The sequence below is a fragment of the Podarcis tiliguerta genome (genome assembly GCF_965153285.1).
Source record: "Podarcis tiliguerta genome assembly, chromosome: 2".
In the NCBI taxonomy this organism is placed as follows: Eukaryota; Metazoa; Chordata; class Lepidosauria; order Squamata; family Lacertidae; genus Podarcis; species Podarcis tiliguerta.
Window position 1 is genome coordinate 74,397,990 of NC_139535.1, and position 26,440 is coordinate 74,424,429.

The 26,440-nt window shown below is 40.9% G+C and overlaps 1 protein-coding gene across 7 annotated transcripts in view; it reads right to left on the reverse strand.

Annotated features, from left to right (window-relative positions):
- KCNIP1 (potassium voltage-gated channel interacting protein 1) overlaps positions 1-26,440 on the reverse strand; it is a 536,992-nt gene that overhangs the window by 291,646 nt on the left and 218,906 nt on the right. The window contains exon 1 of one of the 7 annotated variants that reach the window (XM_083430992.1): positions 3,753-4,145. The exons of 4 other annotated variants lie outside the window; for them this stretch is intronic. In XM_083430992.1, coding sequence (XP_083287118.1) covers positions 3,753-3,813 — 61 coding nt within the window. In that variant the 5' untranslated portion in view covers positions 3,814-4,145. Of the gene's footprint in view, positions 1-3,752; positions 4,146-26,440 lie in introns of those variants that run through there. 2 more of the 7 variants (XM_083430997.1, XM_083431000.1) reach the window with 2 other exon arrangements.

The window sequence follows — 26,440 nt, forward strand, 5'->3', positions numbered from 1 at the left end:
CCTAGGTAATCTTCAGTTAATGTTGGATGGAGATACCTAAATCCACTCTAGAATTAGTATGGGCTGAACCAACTGATTCCACCCCACCGCTACAAAGTCCATTAGCGCTTTCTGTTCCAGCGCTCTTGCTCTTCAGCACTTATAAACTCCTTTCATGTATACATTCCAGGAATGAGCACACATGTCTGCAAAAAGGCATCTTGGCTGCAGGCTCTGCCCCCAGTCTATACATGTTTATTAGAATTTCTAAAGAGTCCCCATTCAAGCAGCTGTACACATGACAGACTCTCTCCAGATGTTCTAATCAATATGCATGGTTCAGGTGTGGAATCTGCTGTGCTTCTCCCTCACATGAATTTAATTCATTAGCATCAGAATCAGCTCCTAAAAAGAGTGTGACTTTCCAGTCTTTGAGGCAGGCGTGGGGAACCTGTGGTCCTCCAGAGGGTGCTGGACTACAGTTCCCATCATCCCTGGCCAGCTATGCTGGCTGGGGTTGACGGCCATTCAAGTCCCACAACATCTGTAATGCCATGGGTTTCCCATCCCTGATCTGTTCTAGACCATTATTTGATCACAATGTGCTATCAAAGAATAGGAAGTTTAGAGTTGTATTTTTCCTTGTGCAGTGGAACAATCTCCCCCTCTCCTTCCCCCATGTGCCAGCTGATTCTGCTCTGGAAGTTCCCCCAACCCCCTAAGTCTTGCACTAGCACAGAAGTGCCATTGAATACCACCCACAGGATTATAGAATAGTGGAAAAGAGCAATGCTTAGTCATTTCAACCAGACTCTTGCCTTGAGGTGATGCTAAGTTCAAGAGTAGTACTGTCTACTATGTAGCATGATGGAGCTGCTATTGAGAAAAAGCAAAGGCCAAATCTCCCTTGAGCATTCTGTTCTTTGGGGCCAGGCCTTGGTGTATGACTTTCTCCACAAATATACTTGCAATGGTTGTGCATCAAATAAATGTATTGTGTTATTTGGCCACAAATCTAAACTGATACTCCTGCATAGACCAGTTGGCATGATCTGAATCAGCAGCAGCCACACAGATAAGTGTGACTGATAATGGTTCACCGTCATCATCACCATCATCTTATTTGTATCCCGCCTTTCCACTAAAACCATGCTCAAGGCAGCTTACAACATGAAAATTACAATTTACAATGACAAATTGTAGTCATAAACAAGATATACAACACATCAAAAAGTACACAACCAAACTAAACAATTTCCATATGAATCAAAATTTCTAAAAATAAAGATACAAAAAATTAACATCAACAACAGCAAGGAAAAACCCCATACAACACCCCAACCCAAGACCGTTCAGCAGGTTCACCTTTCATAGCTGGAGTCAGTCAGTCAGTCAGTGCCTCGCCCTCCCAGGCCAAGTGGAAAAAGGGCCAGCAAGGCAAGGAACATGTCTTCCAGGACTCACAGACAATAAGGTGTCTGGCCTTTTCAGCAGCCTCCTCTTTTGTATCTGGAGTCAGTTAGGGTGCTGCCCTCCCAGGCCAGGTAGAAAGAGGCTAGCAAGGCAGGGAGCAGGTCTTCTAGGACTCACAGCCAAAATGGTTATTACTATTACTAATTAAACAAGTGATTACTATATTGGTTATGTCATTTTTATGATAGAATGATATTAGTGGTTTGCCAAGTAGTTTATGTTAGAAGCATCCATCATTCACACTTAACCAGAGTGTGTGTGGCTACAGTTTGTAGGCAATAAGGATGAGACTACTTACTTGGACAGCTTATGGAAACTGGTTTCATTTATTGGGTTATAAATTCTACTAATTGACATTATCAAAAGATAATGTGTTCCTCTATTCACAGGGGGGGTCTAACCAATTCTTTCCAGTCCTAGCTGTAAAAAAAAATCAGAGAAGCTCAAATATGCTTCCAACCTGCTTTAGAATCAATTGTGTCATGATCAGTAGAAAAAAGTGACCACCTCCATTAGCACTGTTCAAGCACTGCTCTTGGAAAACTATTTGCAGTTGAAAGATCACCACCCACAGATATCCACAGGACACTTAACTACCACAAGTCACTTAAAAATAATAATTAGTGACCATAAGCAATGTCAAATTGCTTCACGTACAGCAAAATGATGGAGCAAGCTAAGTTACAAACTAAGGGGGAATAAATTGTAAATAATAGCTAGAGCCTGGAACTTGAAATCAATCTGAATATTACAAAGGATGATTTTAGAGCAAATCAGAACTGCATTCTGTGCATAGAATATAAATGGCTAGCAGGTTTTTAACTAGGCTTTTTGGAAAGCCTCATAATCATACAACAAGCACAATTACTTCAATAAGCCTTCAGAGTGCTCCCCTATGCAATGGACTGCTTCTACTTACTCCGAAGACTGAATATGTGGTTTGGTGTGTCTAACCCATAACTATAGCCCTCAAATAAATAACTTTCATGGAGGCGAGATAGTCATTCTGCACACAGATAAGCCACTGAAACCCCATTGACATCTACAGGATTTAGGTAACCTGAGAACAATATTGCAGGTACAATCTACAAAAAGACTTTTGTGGGGAGATGTTTGGGCTGGATACAGCCATTGCATTTGACTGATCAAATGTATATCCAAGTATCATATAAGTATATATATACATAAATTGCCTTATAAATCATCCAATTGTTTGCATTTAGGATCTGATTTCTCCTTTATTGCTATTTGAAAGGCAGAATGAGTTGGATTGCAGAGAAGACAAGGGAAAAAGTTATTAAAAAAAAATCTGCCAAAAACTATTGGAGGGAGATGCTGTTCAAAGGCTATGATCCAGCACATGTAGTTTTTACATTGTAAATGCTGGTTCTGGTTCCAGAAAGGAAGAGAACCCTCAAGTTTTAACACACAGAGGCACACACCCAAACACACACACCCGACTCATCCTCTCCAACTCCACGTACAAGCCGCTGTACTTCAGCCCCACCCCCCTGGTGTGCCTCCAACTTTCGGCTTTCCTTCCTGTGATGCTGAGTTAACCCTACTGAGAAAACAGAGCAAACAAACCACCCACTTTCGACGCTGGAGACTTCCTGGAATATTAGCATGCTAGATGGCAAGTCTTGCCGACTTAAGGATTGAAGACGAAGATGAAAGATCTTTGAAATGCTGCTTGCTATCTCCCCTCTCTTCTCTCACTTCCGCTCTTTAGGGAAATATATCCCCCCTCTTCTTCCTTTCCAAATGATGAGCATTAGACATGCACTGGCAGCATGGCTTACACACGATTAAAGGAATTAACGTACGTACGTCTCTCTTTCAGCAACCCCAAAAGGCTGCTGGAAAATGTTTTGCCACCTTGCTAGCCCCCCCCCTCCCCCCGCAAATGAATGAATTAATAACACAGCATGGGACCGGGAGTAAACAGGTTTTCCTCCGCGAGTGTGCTGCACACAGCAGGTTGCCGAGTTCTCCTCCTCACACACGTCTGCGTGAAAGGTTTACAACATTTCAAAAAGCAGCTTCCAACACAACCCCTGAAGCCACCCACTTTCCCCTCTTCTACAACCGCTAACACAAAACGACGAGCTCACACACATGCACACCCTTCGCTGTCATTTCCCCCCTTAGCGCGAATTTGCCTCTAACCATCAGTGTGTAGCTCTGTTAGTTGCAAGTGGCACATGCTTCGCTTTGCTCTTTTTAAAATGCCCAGTGCAAAAATCCAGTCTTTGCAAACACACATGAGAAAGGGAAAAAAGGGGAAAGATTATCCTTACCTCTCGAGGGTCTTCTTTGTTTGGTTTGCAGAGAAGAGAACGTGCCCATTACAGCACCCATTGTAACTGCTACTTGGGTGAGGGGCTACACAAAATATGCTTCCCCTCCCTCCTCCCAGTGAAACACCACCACCCAAAAAAAATCTGTTTGGAATATCTACTCGGAGAAAAAGGAGGAGGGAAAAGCAAAGCACTGCAGCTGAGCGTTCAGCAAGCGTTAAGCTTTCAGATTTTTTTCTCCCCCTTTCAGTCAACACACACATGCACTGACTCACAGCCGGCTGCACTCTTATTATTCAAAACAGCTCCCCATCAAAATTTAAATGCTAGGTAGATTCCCTCAGACCAGAGCTGGCAGCAGATGCATCAAAATATTTACTGGAGCACAGCCACACAAACACACAGGCTAATTTTTTCTCTCGTTTCCTTATGGCTCCAACCAGAAGCCTGTAGGTCTACAGGGAAAACATCAATGCATCTCTTCCATTGTATACTAAACTACCATTCTGTAGGCATGGCGAAGGTCTCAAGGGATGCCAAGGGACTCAGGCTGAGTACCAATCATGAATGAATGAATGAGAACTTGCTGAATGGAAAATAATAGTGAACCAGCTGTCAAAGTTGTGGTTCTGCAGAAAGCTAATTCCTGCTGATTAATGGTCTTGCTAAAAAGGCAGGAAAGAGCAGTCACTTAAAACTCTTCCCAGCCAGAGGACTGGGGAAAGCAATTGCTTTCCTCACAAAAAATAATAACCAACAGCTAGTAAACTACACCATGTCCATTGTCCCTATTCGTCTCTTGCATGCAATGTACAGACATGGCATGTGTATTTTAAAAATGTGAATCACAGTTATTTTAACTTGTGCAAAATATAGAAGGGACACTGGCTGATAGCAGTGCACCACTCTCTTTCCCCTAGAAAATATATGTGATAGGCATCATCATTATCTGAATCCCAATCAATTCGCTTTACTATTCACATTCACATTCCTGCTCCAACCATATAATACTACCTAAATATCACACTTCAACTGAGGCCTTTGTACTTCTAAGGTTTCAGGGAAATCCAGGTTACACTATGTGTTGGTATTGACCATTTTGGTCAGAATATGATGTAGATTGTCCATTTCACACTAAGAATGAAAAATGGACAAAGGGTAGAGGGAAGTCAAGCCTAATTAAGCAACCAAGTCAGAGCACAGGAGTCAGCTTGCTGATCACACATCCTTTCAAGAGAGCAGCATTTGTGATAATATTTCATGGTATTGTGGAAATATCCTGTTCTACAGCAGAAAAATGTATTCTATCTTAGTGGTTCTATAAGTCATTTCTATATTATTATTATTATTATTATTATTATTATTATTATTATTATTACTATTACTATAACAAACATTAACCAAATTTGATACACCAATCAACTTTGATGTACATTAAAAATTATAGATTTCAGATCATTAATAGGGTGAAAATGATTCCCAAATAAAGTTTAGAGTGGTTGTTTTTTTCTGGAATAAGGAACACTTTGCACATATTGTTAGAAATATATATATCATTTTACTGCCTCAACACCTCCCTGCCAAAGGATGTAAGGCTAAGTTGTGCCCCCAAATATATTTGGGTTTTGTATGGTTGAACCTGATGCTTTGTACTGTGGAGGTTTCTTCTTCTTCTTATGGAGTATCACACCCACCCTTGCTTTTCATATAGAAATTACGGCACGGAACTTAAAATAATGCCAATCCATGCAATGTACACCTCACATAGCCTTATTGAATATGCCCTCTTACATATCAAAATAGCAAAGTCACAGTAATACCTTTAAGAGACCCAACCCCAAAATCACAAACAATGCAATATTGAGCAGGGTATGAATGACAGAAGCTACCCTACCAGCTTGATTACAGCTAGAGATGGTTGAAATCTCCCTAAGAAATAACATCTATCGTCTTCCCTTGAAATTCCTGCACATGTTTCTCCTGGTGTTTCACCTGAACTTCTATGACAATTAAAGATGTGGCCAACATTCTTAAACATCTGAACCCAGTATTGGAACAACGTTGCTTTATCATCTCTCAAAAATCCTAAAGTGGCTTTGCCTAAGCAAAACCTTCCAAATTCCCTTCAACTATTTATTTATTCAAAACTCAGTGGGTACTGACAATGCTAATCATGATACAAAGGATGAAATTCACAACCTCTGTGCTGCACAGAGCACCTAATTCGGCCTCCTTTCAGTCTCACTGCCATTCAATGACAGATCCTTTGTGTGACATTGCATCCTGTTACTCACATTTTGCATGCATCTTTCAAGCGAAACTTGTATTTTTGTGTGCACTTTTTGCATACACACAAAAACATCCAGAAGTACAGAGAAATCCCACACACGATCCCACACAACTTTCCACATCATGACTCATGCATTTTGGGTGACAGCACCACAACTCTAAAACATGAACATGTAAAATGAATTGCCCTACGTAGTTAATTACACAGAAGAGATGCAACAGGGAAAAACAAGTGGAAATTAACTCCTTTCATAATGCTTTTTGGCATTTGTTGGACTGCACCCAAAAATAAAAGCATTTGATTGGCATAGGCCAATTCAGCCGACCACCTACATAGAGAATGGTGGGGAATACACTGCCAGCTTTTGTGAGAAAATCATGAAGGATACTAGCAGAGCAGAGTTGAACCCGTTACCAAGATGTATGTAATTCTTGTAACTTCAGTGCTAGTGTCTGAGTATGGCAGCTGCTGTTCTCACACAGCACCATGTTCTTCTGGTGGATGAGAGCCTTAACAGTTGTTTTTAATTTTTCTTGTAATTTACGGTATATTCTTCATTACAATCTGGCTTTAGCATAATTTTAGCATAGAAAGGTAGTTTTGTATTGTCCAAACAAAAAAGAAACATAAACTGGGAGTACATCTTCCACTGGCAGCCTGACCCCACTTGCATCCCCAGTGTCTGCTCACCAATGTACATGGCAGGCTCATTCACAACCTACCAACTCTTATCTCCATGTTCCACCCAAACCTTTCCTCCTCTGCCTCTCAAGCAGACCCATGCAAAGCTTGTATGAGCCCAGGGCAGGAGTCTTGTTATAACAAAGTTACTAACTCAAACAAAAAAGCAGCTGGTCCCTAGTGGGGCCACACAGCAGGCTCAGCCCTCCAAGGCCAGGGACAGAGGCAGATTTAGGGGAGTGCAATTGGTTCAGTTGCACTGGGTGCAGAGCCTCGGGGAAGCAGCAACTATGTTGTAGACGGGAAGGTGAGAGGCAAGGGGGCGCTGAATTTGGGGACCTCAAGGTCCACCACTGCCCAGGCCAAGTATACCCAGCTACCTCCCCCTCTGAACGGGGCCTGCTCTCAAGCTTGGTGCAATCTGCTCTGACCCAATCTATTGCTCTTGAGCTTGCTTGTGGATCAGAACACAACACTTGGTTGGATTGCACATTGGATTATGGGTTGCAGTCCATTTTATATTAAAAGATATGTACAAAATGTGTATTTTATGGGTGAATGCACTGAAAAACATTCAAAAATGTGGCTGCTTTGTTTAAAAAATGGTTATCCTACATTGAAAATATAAACAAAAAGCCTACAATTCAAATGTAGATTTACTGTGTGTCATTTCAAGAAATCCACAAAAATGGGATGGAACGGACCGGTGATGGAGTGTTGGGACAACTGAAACATGATGAAACTAGTTGCTCATCCCTAACCTCAGTTCTCTGCTTGGGTCAAAGAAGAGAGTTATTTTTATTTTTTTAAGTTTCTCAATGTGAAATGCAGGGGGGGGGGGACCCATTAGGGATGAAAACTAAGATCATCATCACCCATTCTGATGATACACATGCTTGAGATCATGTAGAGTAAAAAAATGAAGGACGAAGGAGTGACCTCACATATACCCACAGCAAGGCAGGGTTGTCACTGCATTGCCATATATATGGCTGTGGTGGCAACAGCATTTTAAAAAGCAAAGGAATGAAGCCCCAAAGCCAACCCACCCATGTGGCTAGCTGCGGCAACCACCTCAGGTGGCATGATCCACAGGGGCAGTAGATCCAGTGTCCAAGGAATGCATCACCCATTGCTGCTGCTGCAACAGCTGCAGTGTGTTTCTTGGAGGTCAGATCTATCGCCTCCTCAACAGCCCCCCCCCACACCTGTATAGTGGATTCTTGGTGAATATGAGGCTCCAATCCATGTCCCTGATATAGCTCTTCACTCACCCCTTCTTCCCTTTCAGGGGCAACATATTGTGATTTACCTGAGGCTCCAAAAGGACTTGGGCTGGCCCTGCCCAAAGCCTTACAGGGCCAGAGCATGACACAGGAATGAGGGAGGTAGAATGGAGGCTGATGAGTGAGGAGACATCATGCAACATACACACAAAGTGGAGGTGCAGGGCACAAATACACACAAAAACAGTAGTGGGACAGTGAATTTATGACTCAAAGCAAAGGGGGAGAGTGTCAGCAGTGGCAGCCACAGAGAGTGCAATTGACAGGTGGTCCACCAGAGTTTTTTTTCAAAAGAGTGTGTTGGCAGTCTAGCCTCCTGGTAAGCATGTGAGCAGATACTTTATCAACAAGGGAATGACCTGGTGGTTTCTTTAGGTTGGGGCTAAATGTAGATCTCAACACTAAAGTGTTAAGAATTGCTAGCAGCCAGTTCCTGCACAGGTCTACTTGATTCATGTTTCTGTGTTCTGAAGTGAAATTCTGTGAATTTCCTCTCTGAACTTTCACTTAACAATTTCATGTAGTGTTTAACTTGAATGACTCCTTTCATACTTCCAGATTTACCTCCCAACACAACACTCGCTCTGCCCTCCACCACCATAATAAGATGAGCACAATAATGAGCAGAAAAAACACACCCTCGGTGATCATTGTCACCAACCTTATTCTGCACCCAAAGAATGGGGTAACACCAACCCACCCCTGCAGTGGGGATATGCTGCTATGTGTTTTTTGCTGGTCCCTCTTGTCTCTCTACAACTACGTTTAATTTCAAGTCCCAACCCTACTGGGATCAGTAACAGAAAAATTAATTCTTGAATTGCACCAGGGATGTGTGCTGTGCTCAGGTCCTGTCTGTGGGTTTCCCATAGGCATGCAGTTTGCCACTGTGTGAATAGAATCCTGGACAGATAGGGCTCTTCTTATGCTCATATGGGTGCAAAAATGGTTCTGAGATGTATAGGAGCTACCAGGGGATGAGGAAATAATACAGGTGTATTACTGAGCATGTGAAGAAAGCACATAGGATTTAGTAGCTAATCATATATCATGAGATTCCTAGGATATGGGTATTTGGAAGACTTTTGGAGTTTAGACTTCAAAAAAATGTAAACAGTTCTAAGCATTTGAATAAATACAGGATTTAAATAGAGTCTTGGGGAAAGTAATATATAAACAGCAGTTTTGGAAACTGATACAAATTTTTCATTGGAAACAGCATAGGCAGCCATTTTGTCATTCTTTTCCTCTAAGTACCCTTCATTGAGAGGCATAATAAATTATTTTTTCAGAATTTTCTCAGAGCAAAATTTCCTACTTCCTTTCTACAAGCATTTTAAATTGCTGTTGAAACCTCCCCACCTTACTTACATCTCCTAGCTAGCTGCATAGCAAAAATGATCATATTAAGCAAGAGACAAATAACAGTAACAGCAAACTTCTGCCTGGAGCAGAGCCCGTCCATCATTGGAACATCAGGGCATAGCACAAGTTTATCTGGCAGCACAAAATGTACTGACAGGATACAGCTGGCAAATCTGTGCACTGCAAGGATGCAAGTTATTGCTGGACACACGTCAACAGTTAGATAATTAGATTAGTTTACTAGGCATAACTAGGTGGTTTCCTGTTCTCACTATTTATTTATTTTTGCAAATGACAGCTTTCATTTGCCCCAACTCCTGGCTGACAAATAATGTCCACTAAGCAATGTGCATTGCACTATCCACTACAGACACTTGGTGATATACCCACATAGTTCTTCAATCTGTCATTTCAGAATCTTCAGGCAACCTTCTCTCACTTAGGGACGCAGCAAAACAATGCCTGCTGTAGCAACAGATCTGTGGTTTTTTTATATCATCACATAAAGATTCTTAACACCATGGACCACATTATATGGATTATCAAGGAGTATTTTATAGAGGTATTACATTGCATGGTTGGCCCATAATGATCCCCACAAACATGAAAGCCATGTATGCATCTCATGGTGTAGCTGTCCTCCCCCCGGTAATCACCTATGAAACTGAACTAATTGTTTAAACAAAACAAGTGGAGTGAAGAATATGAAGCTTCATCATTTAGTTGTAGACTAAATGATGCACTTCTTCAATGCACTTCTTTGCCCTGAGCTTTGATTTTGTATATGTATATGTATGTATGTATGTATGTATGTATGTATATCTATAACTTACCCTTTAAATAAAGTAGTTGCTGTTGTTGTTTTATTTGTGCCCCAGTTACAAACTTATTCTAAACATGTCCTGGGACATTATGGTGAAGGATGGGGTAAGAAAAGTAATAAATAACAACAGCATCAAAGAATGGGTGCTTTGCTTTGTCTTCCCCTCTCAATCTCAATTAGCTATTGCAACACATATATATGTGTGTGTGAGGGGTGGGGCTGGAGTGTTAAATTAAATACTATATTAAAAAGGGACCAAAAATATATACTTCATAGATATTATACAATGGACTAAAAGCATTATAAGTTATCTATCCAAGGCATGGCTTCTGTGCACAATTTCTCCCTCCCTCTCTCTCTCATCTCTCCATTCATTAGGTCTCTGCTGCTTCCTCCACCACCAAGACATAGAACCACCATGCAATTATCAGTGGAGTCCTTAAAAATGGTATGCACCTCTTGCTCTTCTTTATCAACTAACCCTAACTACAACAGTAATTTTCCTGATGATCCTGGAGGGGCTCTCCTCTTCTGGGGTTCTTGCTGTATCTCTCAGGCAAGTCTGAAGAAACATTTTTAAAAGGGTTCTGAAGCTGTCATTTTTTTCACAATTCTAGTTCACCAATTTATTGCTGCAGCCAAAGGCCATGACAAACCTGCAGCAATAGTACCAATAAAATAGTGCAGAACATGCATCCATAATATAAGCCAATGTATGTGATATAAGGGAGAGAAAATACCAGAGACACCAACAAGCTTAATTCTAGATTGATTTCAGATTAAACATCCAAATCACAACAATTTATAGCAATGTTATCTAATTTCTTTGTCCTGATGTTAAGTTACCGAATAGGTGTCATTCAGATTCAGGCATGGAGTTACTCATTCATATGGTTGTCCTCTCACAAGTGCAAAACTATGAGACAAAAGGAGGGTTGGCTTCAAGTAATTATGTACCTATGTTTACTGAAACTCAACAGGTTTATTTTTTTCTGCTTAGCTCCTTATAAGTTAAAGGGGGGGGGGGGGGTAAAGGACTCCTGGATGGTTAAGTCCAGTCAAAGGCGACTATGGGGTGTGGTGTTCATCTTGCTTCAGTGCCATACACTCTGTCAACAGTTTCACTGAGCTATGAAGGTCTCTTTCCTGATTAGTCAATATACTGACATAAGATCATCATCTATGCTTAAACCAACCTCTCTCCTCACCTTTCCAGCACAACCCCTTTACCTCTTTTGCACATGTGTTTGATTTGCACTAATATGGTAAGGTAGGTAAATGTAAAGGACCCCTGGACACCGGTTAAATTCAGTCAAAGGTGACTTTGGGGTGCGGCACTCATATCCGCTTTCAGGCCACAGGACCCAGCATTTGACCACAGACAGCTTTCCAGGTCATGTGGCCAGCATGACTAAACTGCTTCTGGCATAACAGGACACCGTGATGGAAGCCAGAGCGCTTGGAAACGCTGTTTACCTTCCTGCTGCAGCAGTACCTATTTATCTACTTGCACTGGTGTGAAAGTAGCTCCTTATATTGCACCTATGAGCTGGCAGATGGATGTTAGGCAAAAAGGTGCAATGAATAACTAGTGCTTTAAAGGGATAATCTAAGGGCAGGATTAATTTAACCAGTCATGTCAACAAAAGCCCTACGCAAAGACTTCCACGTGTACAATGGGGCTTTCCCCCTCTCCACTCCCTGAAATTGGCTCTGAAGAGGTTGAAAGAACCTTCAGAACAGCACAGAAAGGAGAGAATAGAGGGGGATTGTTCCCTCTGGTTTGCACAGACAGAATGACTGGAAGAGTGTGACACTGAATTTCACCCAATCTGTTCATATAAACTTCAAACTAACTGCAGAGATGATATCATCCAGAATGGTTTTTTCTCCACAAAAACAATTATGACAATAAAATTGAATTAATTTTTTTTAAAAAAGTAGAAAAATAAAAATTGATTATTTAGAGGTCAGATCCTGCCACACTTTCTCACGTAGAGCAGCAGTATCATAGAAAATAATAGGCAAGACAGTTTTGGAAATCTATTGAAAAGGTAATAAAACAATTTATTAGTATAGCTGTACAGGCCCAAAGCAACAACTCTCTCTGGATCTTGAAAGCTGCCCCAAATAATCTTCAACTAAAATAAAAATGTCACATTTCGTTCATGATTTTGAAAGTGGAAATAAAAATGCTGAAGTGTGCATGAAAAAATGAGTCCAGTGGCAATGGGATCATCTGAAGCTAAAAATAAAAGATGGGTAATATGACCAGGAATGTGGAAGCTCCTTTGCTTTGTCTATACATAATAAATATTCTGGGAACTAACATAAAACCACACCATTTACATTTAATAGCTGAACAGGACTGAGCATTTTGAGTGTTCAGCAAAAGGAAGAATAATGCATCATATGCAAATAAGAATTGATGAGGTTTTTTCCCTTGGCAAAAAAAATGACAAACAACTCTTAAGTCCAGGCATTTCAGTATCACTAGCCAGCTCTCAAGTCTGGCATGTGTACCCAGTAATGAGTGTAGTGATGCAGTGCTGTGGGATAGGTTTACATCATCAGTTCACATATGATAACTGCAATAAGCTTACAAGCAGGAGAGTCCTCTTCAGTGATGAAAGAATGCAGGGATGTCCAAATACATTTTGCAGCCTGAAGTGAAATACAAGATGGCACCACTCTCATTCCATATACAGAAGCTGACCCAGACTTGTATTTTGGCACCGGTGTTGGCCCAACAATTCCCCCCCCACACACACACTCAAGGGCAGTAAGTTAACACAAGTGAGTACATGGATAAGGGCTCAAGGCAGGCCACACTTCACCCACAGCTCTATCATCCAATATCTGGTCCTTATACCTTGCCCCACACTCCAGCATCTGCCATCTGAAATGGTGTTTCATTCTACCTAATGAGATCTATATAGGGTTGAACAGACAGATCTCTCCCATAATCCAGTTTCATATGACCCTCTTTACATTGTAAATGAAAGCAAGCAAACAAACAAAAATCACCAAGGGAAGAAGATAGCCATGCCTTTTAAAACTTTCTTTTGAGTTATAATGGCTAGCAGGCACTAAAATAAGACATCAGACTGAGTCTAAAGGCCCAGTGTTTGCTCATTCATAGGCATGCAGCAAACCACAAGCCCAGTGTTTGCTCATTCAGAAGCATGCAGCAAGCCACAAGAGCAGTGGCATAGTCACTTGTTCATTTCTGAATATATTCTCATTTCGTGGTCCGTAGTGGAGTATTTCCATTTTGCAAAAGAAATACCGAAAGAGCAGATATTACATTACTTGTTCAAGGTGGAATGACATTTGTAACACAATAAAGTATGGGATATGTTAAATTAATTCAGAATCCTCTGTTTGCACACATGCACCCTGACTCCCACAAAATAGTCTTCAGCTCAACACTGTTTGAACTTTCATATAAATCTGTAAATAACTGACAGGTGAAAATCCTTCGGGTTTTTGTTCTCAGCAGTCAGCCAAAGAGACTAAGTACTGAGAAGTTCTTAAGAGGAAAGTGCTACATCAAAACTGCATACAGAATATTTGAGGAGGGGGGAAACCATCCACAAATGTCAGTCAAATGTTACTTCCTGCTTCAGTTCAAGGCCAAAAGGCCAAGCCGGAATGGTACGAAAAAAAATTCTGCTATCAGGGATGACAAGACAGGGATAAAAGAAGAAATAAAAAAAGAACAATCTTTTAAAAAGATTATTTGGCTGCATCTCCTAGCATCTATTTGTGCTTTAAAAGCACTCAGATGAGAAGTGCCAAATCACCAACTGGTAATTCAGGTCACTGAGCAGATCTGCACCGATTTGTTGACACAGTGGTCATCCGGCAGACTATTTTTGCTTCCCAGCAGTATTCTACCTTTTGCCACAGAATTGTGGTCAGGAGCATAATGGCTGTTACAAAGCCTAAGGTATGTACCTTCTCCTCCTGTCAGGTTAAATTACATCAGGCAAAGAAAGAAAGCAGAACAAAAAATGATTTTGTTTATGCAAAGCTTAGCTTGTTTTCTTTTTTTATATCAAAATGGATCTGAAAAAATAATACCTGCACTGGTTACCAGTAGTGGTTTATAAAGCAGATATGCCCCATTGTGTGTAATGCTTATTTAACTTGGCTTTAAATTATAGCAAATGCATTAAGTAGCAGTACCATACTATAAGAGAGTTGAAACTAGGAGGGGTGTGCACAGATACAGATACACACACAAACAAGAGTGACAAGGATCTGTCTCCTTTGAAAGCTCAGTCTGGTACAGAATGCACAAAGGAGAGATGGTTGAAGAGGATGCTTTCTTCAGGGCTGAATTGCAGCTTAATGTTTTGCCACTGTTACAAATCTGGCCAACATATTAGGCACTTGTACTCATCTTAGATTTTAAAAAAACAAAGAAAGAAAAGCAGCACATGTTGATGGCACTACAAAAACAGCAGCTTGAAGCAAACATTCAAGATTTCGTACTCCCAGCGTTCTAAACTCTGGCAGAAATCCCACACACAGGCAGGCTGCTTTAAAATCTCATAGATTTCAATACAATTTTACTCTGTGCAAGATTGCAGTCTAAATCTCTAACAAGGGCATCCACCCGAACAGCTTTAAGCTCTGATGGCAATATCGGCTCAGTATGTGTCACTGTCTATCCCTCCCCTGGGTGCAGAGTATATATTGGGGGTGCACTTCACTGATTACATAAAGCAAAAGAACCAGGAAGTTTCTTCTATCCATGCCTGTCTGTCTAGCTGAGCACGTGCCTCACACTCTGAATAGAAATGTGTCATGCTTTAATCAGGCTCCATTTCCAAAGATGTGGAAAATGCCAGTGGGTTAGAAAGGGTCATTAAGCAGTTGGACTGGTCTGATGAGGCTGCAATCCTTCCTTTCAAGAGGATGAGTGGACTGCAAAGAAAGACAGGGTTCCTTTACCTTTTAAGAGCTGTGTGGAAGAGGGCAGTTTCAGGTGTGTTTTTCTTGCCCCAACATAACAAGCCATAACTGCTTCTACATGACTATTCAAGGAACAGGAGCTTTGCCTTCATTTAAATCTTGGCATCCTACACAATGAACTCATCACGTGAATCAGTCCTCACAGGGATAGGAAATGCTCCTCTGATGTTGTGGGCCTCTGAATACATGATTATCCACCAATTATCAAGGCTAATTGCTAGTGTATCAGTGCTGCTTGCTCTCAAGGGCACATTCCACCTGACCCTAATTGATCTTCAATTATGTTATTCAATATTATATTTTTGCACCCATTGTTTTGCTTTCTTCCCCTCCACCCGCACCCTGTCCTTGATCATCTTAAATTTGCTAAGCCTTCACTTGTAATTTGCATTTATTCTGAAGATTGCATCAAGCAAGCATGCTCTCCACCCACACTCCCCATACCCTGCTTCTGATCAGCTACTTGGATTTGTCTGCCGGCTATAGGAATTATTTTTAGCAATAATTCAAATGGATTATTTTTAATTTCACTGGAGTGAACACTGGTTTGTTTTATACTCTTAAGTAATCTTAACAGCTCTCCGAGAACAGGAAAGAGACATAGTTGCCAGCGCCAGCTGAGTAACAAAAACAATGAGCCCAATTTGCATAAATAGATGAATCCAAATTAGAGAGATGCTGAAAGCCCTGCATTGCAGATCTCCCTTATTGGTGAAGATACACAACTGCTGGGGTACATCCCTTGCTGCTACCCATTTCCGTGGAGACCTAAGAACTCAAAAGAGAGAATGAAAGGAAAATTCTACACCATTGTTATGAGTGCTAACTGCTTATTCATATTTATGCAAACACACTGCTGCTGCTTCTCCCAATGAGAAGGAGGAACTCTTTAATGCAGCCCTCATTTCTGAGCCCTATTTATTACTATAAACATAACTTTCTCTATGTGGAATTCTGGTAATTCTAAGAGGTTATCCAGATGGTTTCTTTTGGAGACAGAGAAAAATATAATTGAAACCATAACCCCCTTCAGGCATTTGTTCTTCACAGTCAAGAAATGCATGGAGTACAGCCACACATGCTGACCTCACCCCCAGCATTGCTGTCGCTCCTCACTGCCTCTGCCTTCCGAACCTCTACATACTGGGGAGGAGTTCTGAAGTGCTGTGCATATTCAGCTAACAAACATAGGTTCCTCCAAGCCCATGTGATCAAGGCTCCTGATCATATGGAGGAGCCTACATTGTGGAGCTGAGAGTGTCGGCTACCCATTCAGGCCTTATCTCTAATGTGCTGAGGTCAGTATGGCAGACACAAGAGGGTCAGCAATGATGGAGGCAGAGCTGGTACATGCAGCCCTGATTCTTCTCTAGGCATCATTGGGTAGCATATATTTCAGGGGGCTAACATTAAAACAGAAGCCAAGAGAAGCAAAAGACAAAAAGAGAAGTGTGTCATCACTTGCACCAAAAGCTAACCAAAGGACCAGAAATACTGCAAAGAGATTTTGCAGCAAGCAAGCAAGTAACAAATAAGCAAGTCAGGCCTAAATCCATGTAATGTGAGAAAGCTGTAATCAAATATTCTGATTAAAAAACAAAACCTTTAAAGCAGTGTGCACACGCACACTTCAGCCTTCAAGTGATTTGGGATCTCTGCAGGGGTGTGCAGTAATTTGCTGTTTTACAAAACCATGTGGGGTTTTTTGCCACTCTGTGAATATGGTTGTGGGGTGTGTGGGAGTAAGGTATAAATCTGCTTGAATAAATGAAACAAACCATTTTCCTCCTTGCCTGTAGGCTGCCCTAGTATGGTGGAGTTCTCTCCATCCAGTACATTTCTGACACACCCAGTTTAATTATCATAAACTGTGGTATGCATTAGGGAAAATAAGATGAGCACTGAGAGAACAAGTCAAAGGCTACACACACTGCCCCCTTAGTCATGAGGTAGTGAGGGTGGCTGCATAATACATACAGCTGAAGAAGGAAGTTGGAAAAGTGATACTCTCACTCTTTATCACTTCTTCTTTCTGCACCAGATTAAGTTTGCTTGATGCGACTTTACTCAGAAACCATGTGGGCACATGCTCTCTCATTTTCCTGTCTCTTGGCAAGGGGCCAATCTAGGATTGAGCAGTGATCAGAGGAGTAGTGCCCATAGCACTTGACTAAAAATACAAATGCCCACATAGGTCTAGAAAAGGTTGACAACCCATGCATACAGACAAAGCAATACATACGGCAGAATTTTGCTGAATTAGTTATGCAGCTCTCCTAGAGCCATTTATCTGCTATCCTGCAATACCAGCCCAAATAGGAACTTCGTAACTAGGATAGACTCTAGTGTGCCACATACAATTTTCAATGCAGTGTGAAGTTCTGCACAGATCAAACCAACTTCAGTCCAGCATTCTTCTCAAATTAATAATCAGCTAGGCCAGACTATTTTAAATTGCTTTTCCTATGCTTTGGTCCCGATGATGCCCTGTTAAGTGTTTCTGATTATTCGTATATTATTTTAAGAGAGTTTTTCAGTGAAGTATTAAGCCATAATGTAAATTGCCTGCCTTACTATGACATCCTTTTGGGGGGTCCTATTCAGTTAGCTACACCACCCTAATACCATATCAACATACATGAGTGAGATCTCCTGCCCTTCATTCTTAAGCACACTGTACAGTACTGATATGGAACATTGGTGGTACAACTGATTCTTTCTTTTTTAAATCTTAGTGTTGCTGTAAAACAGTGCCTTCTGTTTTGGGGGACATCAAGCAAGTTGCCACACACACACACACACACACACACACATATGCAAAACTCATTAATGTAAGCCGGATATGTCCTGGCTTCATTTTGTCATCACAAGGTTAAAAAAATAAGTGAGGTTAAATCAGATTTGGCTGCACAGATTTAAAAAACAAATGACAAAGGAGCCAGTAATATTGGAAAGACTACAAAACGTTCTATGATATAAATTTTCATTGGGCCAAAGTCCATTTCATCAGATGTCATCTCCGAGATCACAAAGAAGTAATGTCTCTGTCAGAACAGATTAACACGATTATGTTTCTGGAATTATTTTATTCAGGATACTTTTAAACAATCCTGGAATATCAAGCCATTTTAACATGAATATTGCCGGACACTGTTGCTTTCTCTGTTTGAAATGGCATATATATTGTGGCTTTGGCCTTAAAGTGATCATTTTTCACTATTCTACGGTGATTTAGCAGCATAGGTTGGGTGGAGATAGCATACTGAGCAACATTCCCAATGCTTCCTTTTTCAAAAAATTGCTAGTAAATCTGAAAAGCCTCCCTGCTGGAAATGTGAAATACACGCTGTCTTGAGAAGTGACATATTGCAAGAGTAAAATTCAGTTAGTGCTCATGTTCTGTTTGTTATGATGCTATTCAAAAGCAATTTTTTCCCATCTTGAGCATTGATCACGAACATTTGTCAGATTCATTTCCTGGGCGGGGGGGGGGGGAGAGGAAGAGGGAGGGAGGGAGGATGAGGAGCCCTCTCAATAAGCATTACAGCAATTCAAGAATCTGGCATATGATCCATGTTTACTTTCATGAGAATTAATAAGGCTTCTGTTTGCATAAGTAGTCATACATGCATAAACAGATCAGCATCATCCAACACATGCATCTGTAATCATCCTCACAGTTCAGTCTGTCCAACATAAGTGATGATGATTAGGAAATTGATTTGAGAAGCAGGAAGTGGTGAAGCCCACAAATTCAACACAGCTGACAGAAGACCGTAGCGCTGTGTGGGAAAACAACCATTTCATCTTGTTACTAGATGTTTATGCAATAATTCATATTGCATTTTAAATGTGTGGCGAGAAGATAGATTCCTTTAGCAACAACAAAGCTGGCATACAAAGATAAATGTGAATAGCTTCTTTTCATTCTAGGAAGCATCTCTGGCATTACACAATAATAAACACATTTGTAGATCCACTTTATAGAGAGAGCTTTGTTAGATTATTGGAGATCTAGAAATAGTTTTGAACTGTGCAGCTTGTATAACATTAGCTCCACATTTAACTACTCCCATATTTCCAAATTCGCTTTCCTATGGTGGCAAAGAAGAAGTCCACAGAAGCCACGATGTGTTTCAAACAAACTTCTTCCACAAGTTTAGCCAAATATGGTGCAGCCCCGACCAAGAGTAACTGGGCATTTAGTGTGGTATCCAAATAGGGGCACCTGCACAGATACAGATACATGTGCACAGACTTTCCATGCAGGACATCAATTGGGTAGCATGAAGCTGGATGTACAGTTGCACACACAATAGTCTACCCATTCAAATGTCACTGAACATGCAGATGTCATAGGAGGGGTCTAGGAGCTGCACGGACAGTGAGGGCAGCTAAGCCTGGGGTTACTGCTCCCTCTAAGCAATTAATGTTAGAAGTCTGTGACAAGAAGGTTTATTTGAACACTCCTACTGCTATGCAAGACAGGATGAATTACAGGGTTTTTCGGGTGACTGGGAATTCTGCTTTTTCAGATAAACATCCCTTGCAACGATTAATAAGAATCAGTGTGACACAAATCACTGAGTTATGCTTTATATGCAGACCTTGGCTGCAGCGACAGCAACATGCAGCATATGTTTGGGATTATCCAAGTTTCTGGCTAAAGCATTATTCATGAATATAGCTTGGTTTGAATAAGAAGGCTGTTCTGTGTTATGGAATCATAACATTGTAGAATTGGAAGAAGCCCTGTGGATCATCTAGTCCAACCCCTTGCAATGCAGGAATATCAACTAGACCATACATGACAGAAGGCCATCCAAGCGCTGCTTAAAAACTTCCATATTATGTTAGCACTAGAGAATAAAATGTGAAATATATGATGAGGAATGAGTACAGACAGTTAAGGCGTGTGAAATTCATGCACTTTCTTTTTTAAAAAAACTTTTTAAATTCAAAATTAAAACAAAACATATTATCCAGAAACATATCATCCCTATTTTTTTCCCCATTTTTGTAAAAAGTATGGAAGAAGCATAAATGGAAATGATAATTTTTAAAAATCACAATGGAAAACTATGGCAAATACAACAGGAAATGGGAATGGAAGATAAGATTAACAGGCACACTGTAGGTATGGGGCTAAATTTGCACCTGTTTTAGTGACTGAATTTTTGCAAAGGGGGGGTTAGTGTTTGCAAGCTTGCAAAATAACTGAATGGAAACCATTGAAAAGTGAACTGGTCATATGTGCCTGGCTTCATCCCATCGTTTGCAGATCTGTGGTTCCTTATTGAGGTATGATATAAAAGAACACTATGGAACTCTGGGAAGTAGTTTTTATTTTGACTGCACAGCAGGTGGTCTATTGATAGGTACTATAATACCCTACACCCTGTCCTATCCAAATTAAGCCTTTCTTAAGAATAATTAACTTTAGTTAATTCCCCAAAGTCTCCAAGAGTCAATGCATGCAGTAACCAAATTCAACTGTATGCCAAATGGTGATAATCCAAAGTCTCTCCTAATGAAAAACTGAAAACAAACTCATAATGGCCAATTAGCATGGCTAAAAGCTACCACCAACATGCCTCTGAATACCAGTAACTGTGAAACAACAGTAGAAGACTATTGCCCTCATCATTTCCTGATTGTTGGCTTCCCATGGATCTGTGATGCTGAAAACAGACTTCTGGTCTGGATAGGCCTTTGCTCTGATCTAGGAGGGCTGTTATGATCTTGCTCTTGTGGAGCAACAGTTTGCTTAGGGAATTGCAATGGTAAAGAATTTTTGTGTTCTCACAACTGTTTGGAGGTAACAGATTCTTATTACAGACAGCATATGTGGAATTCCTACAAAACAAAAACAGGGCAGATACTGGAAAAGACAATGTACTGTTGTTGTTGTTGTTTAGTCGTTTAGTCGTGTTCGACTCTTCGTGACTCCATAGACCAGAGCACACCAGGCACTTCTGTCTTCCACTGCCTCCCGCAGTTTGGTCAGACTCGTGTTTGTGGCTTCAAGAACACTGTCCAACCATCTCGTCCTCTGTCGTCCCCTTCTCCTTGTGCCCTCCATCTTTCCCAACATCAGGGTCTTTTCCAGGGAGTCTTCTCTTCTCATGAGGTGGCCAAAGTATTGAAGCCTCAGCTTTAGGATCTGTCCTTCCAGTGAGCACTCCGGGCTGATTTCCTTAAGAATAGATAGGTTTGATCTTCTTGCAGTCCATGGGACTCTCAAGAGTCTCCTCCAGCACCATAATTCAAAAGCATCAATTCTTCAGCGATCAGCCTTCTTTATGCCTTCTCACTTCCATACATCACTACTGGGAAAACCATAGCTTTAACTATACAGACCTTTGTTGGCAAGGTGATGTCTCTGCTTTTTAAGATGCTGTCTAGGTTTGTCATTGGACAATGTACTAGTGATAGGTTAATTGCCACCCCTCTTCTCATTGAGAATGCAATGAAGTTTGTTGGTGTTATCATATTCCTGAGCTAAAGCAGCTGTCAAAGCAACAAGACATGAGATGCATGTTAGCAAGTAGATGTCAGACATTTCCTGATTAAGGCAACAGAACAAGAGAAGGCAAATAGCAATGTGTAAATGAAACTGCTTAAAACTTGTGGACAAAATGCTGAGAGTCAGGGAGAAAGATGACAAGAGTAGGTATGCGAAGATTCAGTGGGAACAGGAAGGGAAAATCTAACTGAAATTACATCAAGCAAGTAAAGGAAGCTCAGGCATAGCAGTACTACAGAGGACAAGGTGTTGAACAAGGAGTGAACAAATTCATGTTTGCTGGAGGAATTAGAAATAAATTCAAATAATGAAATTAATTCAGCATAAAATCCTTGGCTATCAAGGGCTGGGTGAAAGATCCATAAAATCCATGACTTTAGAATGGTGAAGAAAACTTGCTGTTAATAGAGAAGAAACAATGAAATATCTAGTGGTAATGGACTAAAATTTGCAAGGACCTGGGTTCATGAAGGATACAAGAAGATGCTATTAAATATCTAGAAACACTGATAAATATCCTTCTGAAGACTGGGCCAAAAACAAAGAACTGAAAACTGGCAGGGTTCCATGGGCAAAATTTCGCTGATGGATCTTTACCAAGCCTCATTTGAAAATGTTCCAGACAAAGGGATGTCAAATTTCTTTCAGCAGCTTGCCCAGATTTTAGGTCAGGTCTCAAATGGATGGGGCCATTACATTCACACCAATAAGAAAGACTTTTTTTTGAAATAGCTCATCAGATGCAATTACTTCTCACTATAAACTGCCTTACATTTAATATGTAGCCTGCTGCATTAGGCCCTGGTCCAGACTGCAGCCCATAGAGGGGTGCAATTAAATACTTCCCATCCCAGTGTCGCCTCCTCCCACCTGCTATGGCATGCAACAACCAGGACCAACTAAATTCCTTCCAATAGGATTCAGTCCAGGAGGGTAGAAGCAGCAGTAATTGATGTCATCCTGTGGGTCAAGCATTGATTTCCTATTTCCTATGCCACTGGGATTGCTGACTGAAGGACAGAAAAAGTTGGGATTCCAACACCACAAACCAGAATCCCCCTGGTGTCAGGAATCGGGGGGTCATTGGTACCTAATACTGTGCCAGTGCTAGCAATAAAGTTGTACTGCACTACCTGAGTCTGGGCACTTTGTCACTGAGAGAGGACACTTGACTACAGTATTTTTAGGCTATTGTCTACATTGGGCTGCTTGCTCTGTTCCAGCTTTTTGACAGTTATCCAGTGATGATAACTCACTTATTGGTTATTCAAGTTCCTGGTGGGAGAATTTAACCTTACTCTCACTCACTGGGTACCTTACAAGGAGGAACAACACAGATCCCCATAAGCACTATTACATTACACACTAAAATCATTTCATCCTGCTGGCCTTTCTGTTGTGCACACCACTTGTATCCATCATCATTCATTATAGTTTGCCCCATTAAGTGGAAGAATTAGGCTGTGACCATGAGCAGGTGGTTTATCATTATGCCCTGCTGCAGCAACTGCTGACACATATGCAGAATGCAACTGCTGTGAGGAGGTATTAGGTACCTTGTTAAGGAGCCATCCTTGACTTTAAACTCTATATTTATTCCTAGAGGACTTATTAGAAAATCAAAGAACCTGAAAACAAAAATACACAATTTAATTAAGGCACCAATGAAAAATGGCCACCCAACATGCAATAAATCACCCAAATATCAGAACAGAAATCACACTATGCATTGTAATTAGGACCCTCATAATCAAAGCAAATGTTCATCACATACATTAGCAAAACAAAATGACACAACTCAATTTACATTTATATGTGGGGTAATGAATTCATACTTCAAAATACAAAAAAGAGAGTCCATAACAGATGAGTTCATATATGAAGCAAGGAATAAATACGATGATAAGATGGATGCTATCCACTTCCCAGCATGACATCACACAATACACCCATATCCCTACATTGCTGGGATGAGTGTGGTGGAATGAAGCTGCTTGCAATATGATGGATGTCCTTCATGAGGCAAGAGCTACTAGATATTACAGTGGGATAGGAGAGGGATGTAAAGGACTCCCTACAGAGAAGTTTTGGGTTAAAATATTTTAAAGCAAGGTATTTTAATGCAGTTTATTACAATTTTGAGGCAAGAAGCGTACAATAAAATTCAGAGAAGTGTGAAATGAGAAGGGTCATTTTGTTCTGATACAGGCTAGGGGTCTAAATTTGACCAGTTCACTTTAAAATTTGGACTGAACAAAATTCTCATTTCTGTCTGAGAAAAGTCTAATAGGACAAACTTCATAGCTCAGAACGAGACTCTTAATCTCAGGGTTGTGGGTTTGTGCCCCACGTTGGGAGAAAGATTCTTCCATTGCAGGAGGTTGGACCAGATGATCCTCATGGTCCCTCTATGATCCTATGACTTCTGAATAGACGTAGATAAACATTTGAAAAGGCCTGCTGGAACAGGCCAAAAGACCATCTAGTCCAGCATCCTGTTCTCACAGTGGCCAACCAGATACCTACAGGATGCTTCACGCAGGGCCTGAGAGCAACAACCCTCACTCCATTTGCGATTCACAGTAATGGGCATTCTGCCTCTGACACTGGAAGGTATTACATAGCCATCATGGCATAAAAAGCTTATGCTGCAAAATGTAACATGCCTGGAGGAATGGAGGTATGGAGAAAGCATACCTTACAGGGACTCTCTATATTATAATATATTAGAAATAACCATTAAAGCAAATGTTCACCAGCTTGGAAAGTAGAGCTACATAAATACAAATAAATCCAGTTCATTTTATAGGCTATCTGCAGCTGTAGTACCAAAATATATCATTTCTATTGCAACCACAGGAAATCAATGAAGGAGAAAGGCTTATGAAATGTCATATTTGTGCACATCCCAGACCTAACACCTGTCAAGGCCAAGACATATTGAAGCTTCTTATATAATTGCAGACCTCTTAAAATATGTATTCTGTCTTAAGTAATGCTTGCAGATTGAAATATTTTTGAAACCCAATTAATATATTTTATTGGAGAGTTCTTGTCTACAAAAAAAGAAAAAGAAAAAAAGAAATGAGGCAGTATCTCACATTTCTGAAGAATTTCATTGGTGTTCTCCAAGATGCATTAGACAAACCTGTATGCTTTATAGGCATATGTCTTCCTTTCAGCACTTACGACAGCTTTCCTAACAATTCAACAAGGATTAATATTTCGGCTAAAATAGAGGTGGATCTGGTTTCAGAGACACTACTAACTACACATTAACATTTAATGCATTTTACATTGTTTGATAAAAAATGGAAGCAAAGGAAACAAACAAAAATTACACACTGGCCAAATCAGATTCACAAACAAAATCTGGAACAGGAAGACTAGGGAGCCATTAAGCATTTTCCCCTTCATCAACCACTTTATATATTTAGAGAAACAATCTAATACCCATCATAGCTTTTCATCCATAACACAGTTAATTACAGCCCCAGTATTCTGTCCATTCCAGTGATTGAAGAAATGCTACCACTTATCACATGTGATAGTTGAACAGCAATGCTCTCAGTCAAGCTAAAGAAAAGCAAGCTAGCAGTTTAGTCTATACATATTTCCACAGCAAGGGGGGGGGGACAGCTATACTATAAAAAGAGTTGCTTTTATAGTGACTTCTGCATCTGATCTCACGCTTCCAACACCATTAAGCAGACTAAGGACTTTTAACCTACTCCCTCCTGATGGACGCATCTCTTTTCTCACCATTTACTTAGCAGATGCAGTATCCTCATTCCATGAGCATAAGGATTTATGTTTATATAACATAACTTTTTATCATATCCTTCCCTCACTCATGCTCCATGCCCTCCCCAGATCTGCTCTTGAGGGTTGGGGAAAACCCCAGAACAGATTTAGGTAGTGTTGCCATATCTTGAAGAGGAAAAAAGAGGTCAGCCTGAGCCACTGCCAGCCTGAGCTGGGGAAAGAGGTGAGCGGGCACGCCAAAAAGCATGCGTACGTAAGTAAGTAAGTAAGTAAGTAAGTAAATACCTCCCAAACCCCAACATTTCCTTTAAAATGTAAAAATCTCCCCTAGATGCGCATGTTGGGCCCCCAAAAGAGGACATGTCTGGGATTTGCCAGACGTATAGCAACTCTAATTTAGGGGGTATTCAGAGAAAGGATAGGGGGAAGTTCCATTGCCAAAATGCAAATCCTTTCGTTAATGGAATGAGTTTCCTGGGTACAACTCTTCCAGTACAACTGAAACCATGTCTACTCAGAAGCAAGTTTCTTTGAATTCAATGGGGCTTAAGGTAAAGGGACCCCTGACCATTAGGTCCAGTCACAGACAAATCTGGGGTTGTGGCGCTCATTTCACTTTACTGGCTGAGGGAGCTGGCATACAGCTTCCAGGTCATGTGGCCAGCATGACTAAGCTGCTTCTGGCAAACCAGAGCAGCGCACTGAAACACTGTTTACCTTCCCACTGGAGCGGTACCTATTTACTTGCACTTTGATGTGCTTTCGAACTGCTAGGTTGGCAGAAGCAGGGACCAAGCAATGGGAGCTCGCCCCGTCATGGGGATTCGAACTGCCGACCTTCTGATCGGCAAGCCCTAGGCTCTAGATTGCAGCCTGAATCTTTCTGGGCGCAAGGTAGAAAGGGAGCTTGTTAATTCCCAGTATTATTAGCAACATACACTCCCCTCTCTCTTAAATCTCTCACAAAGA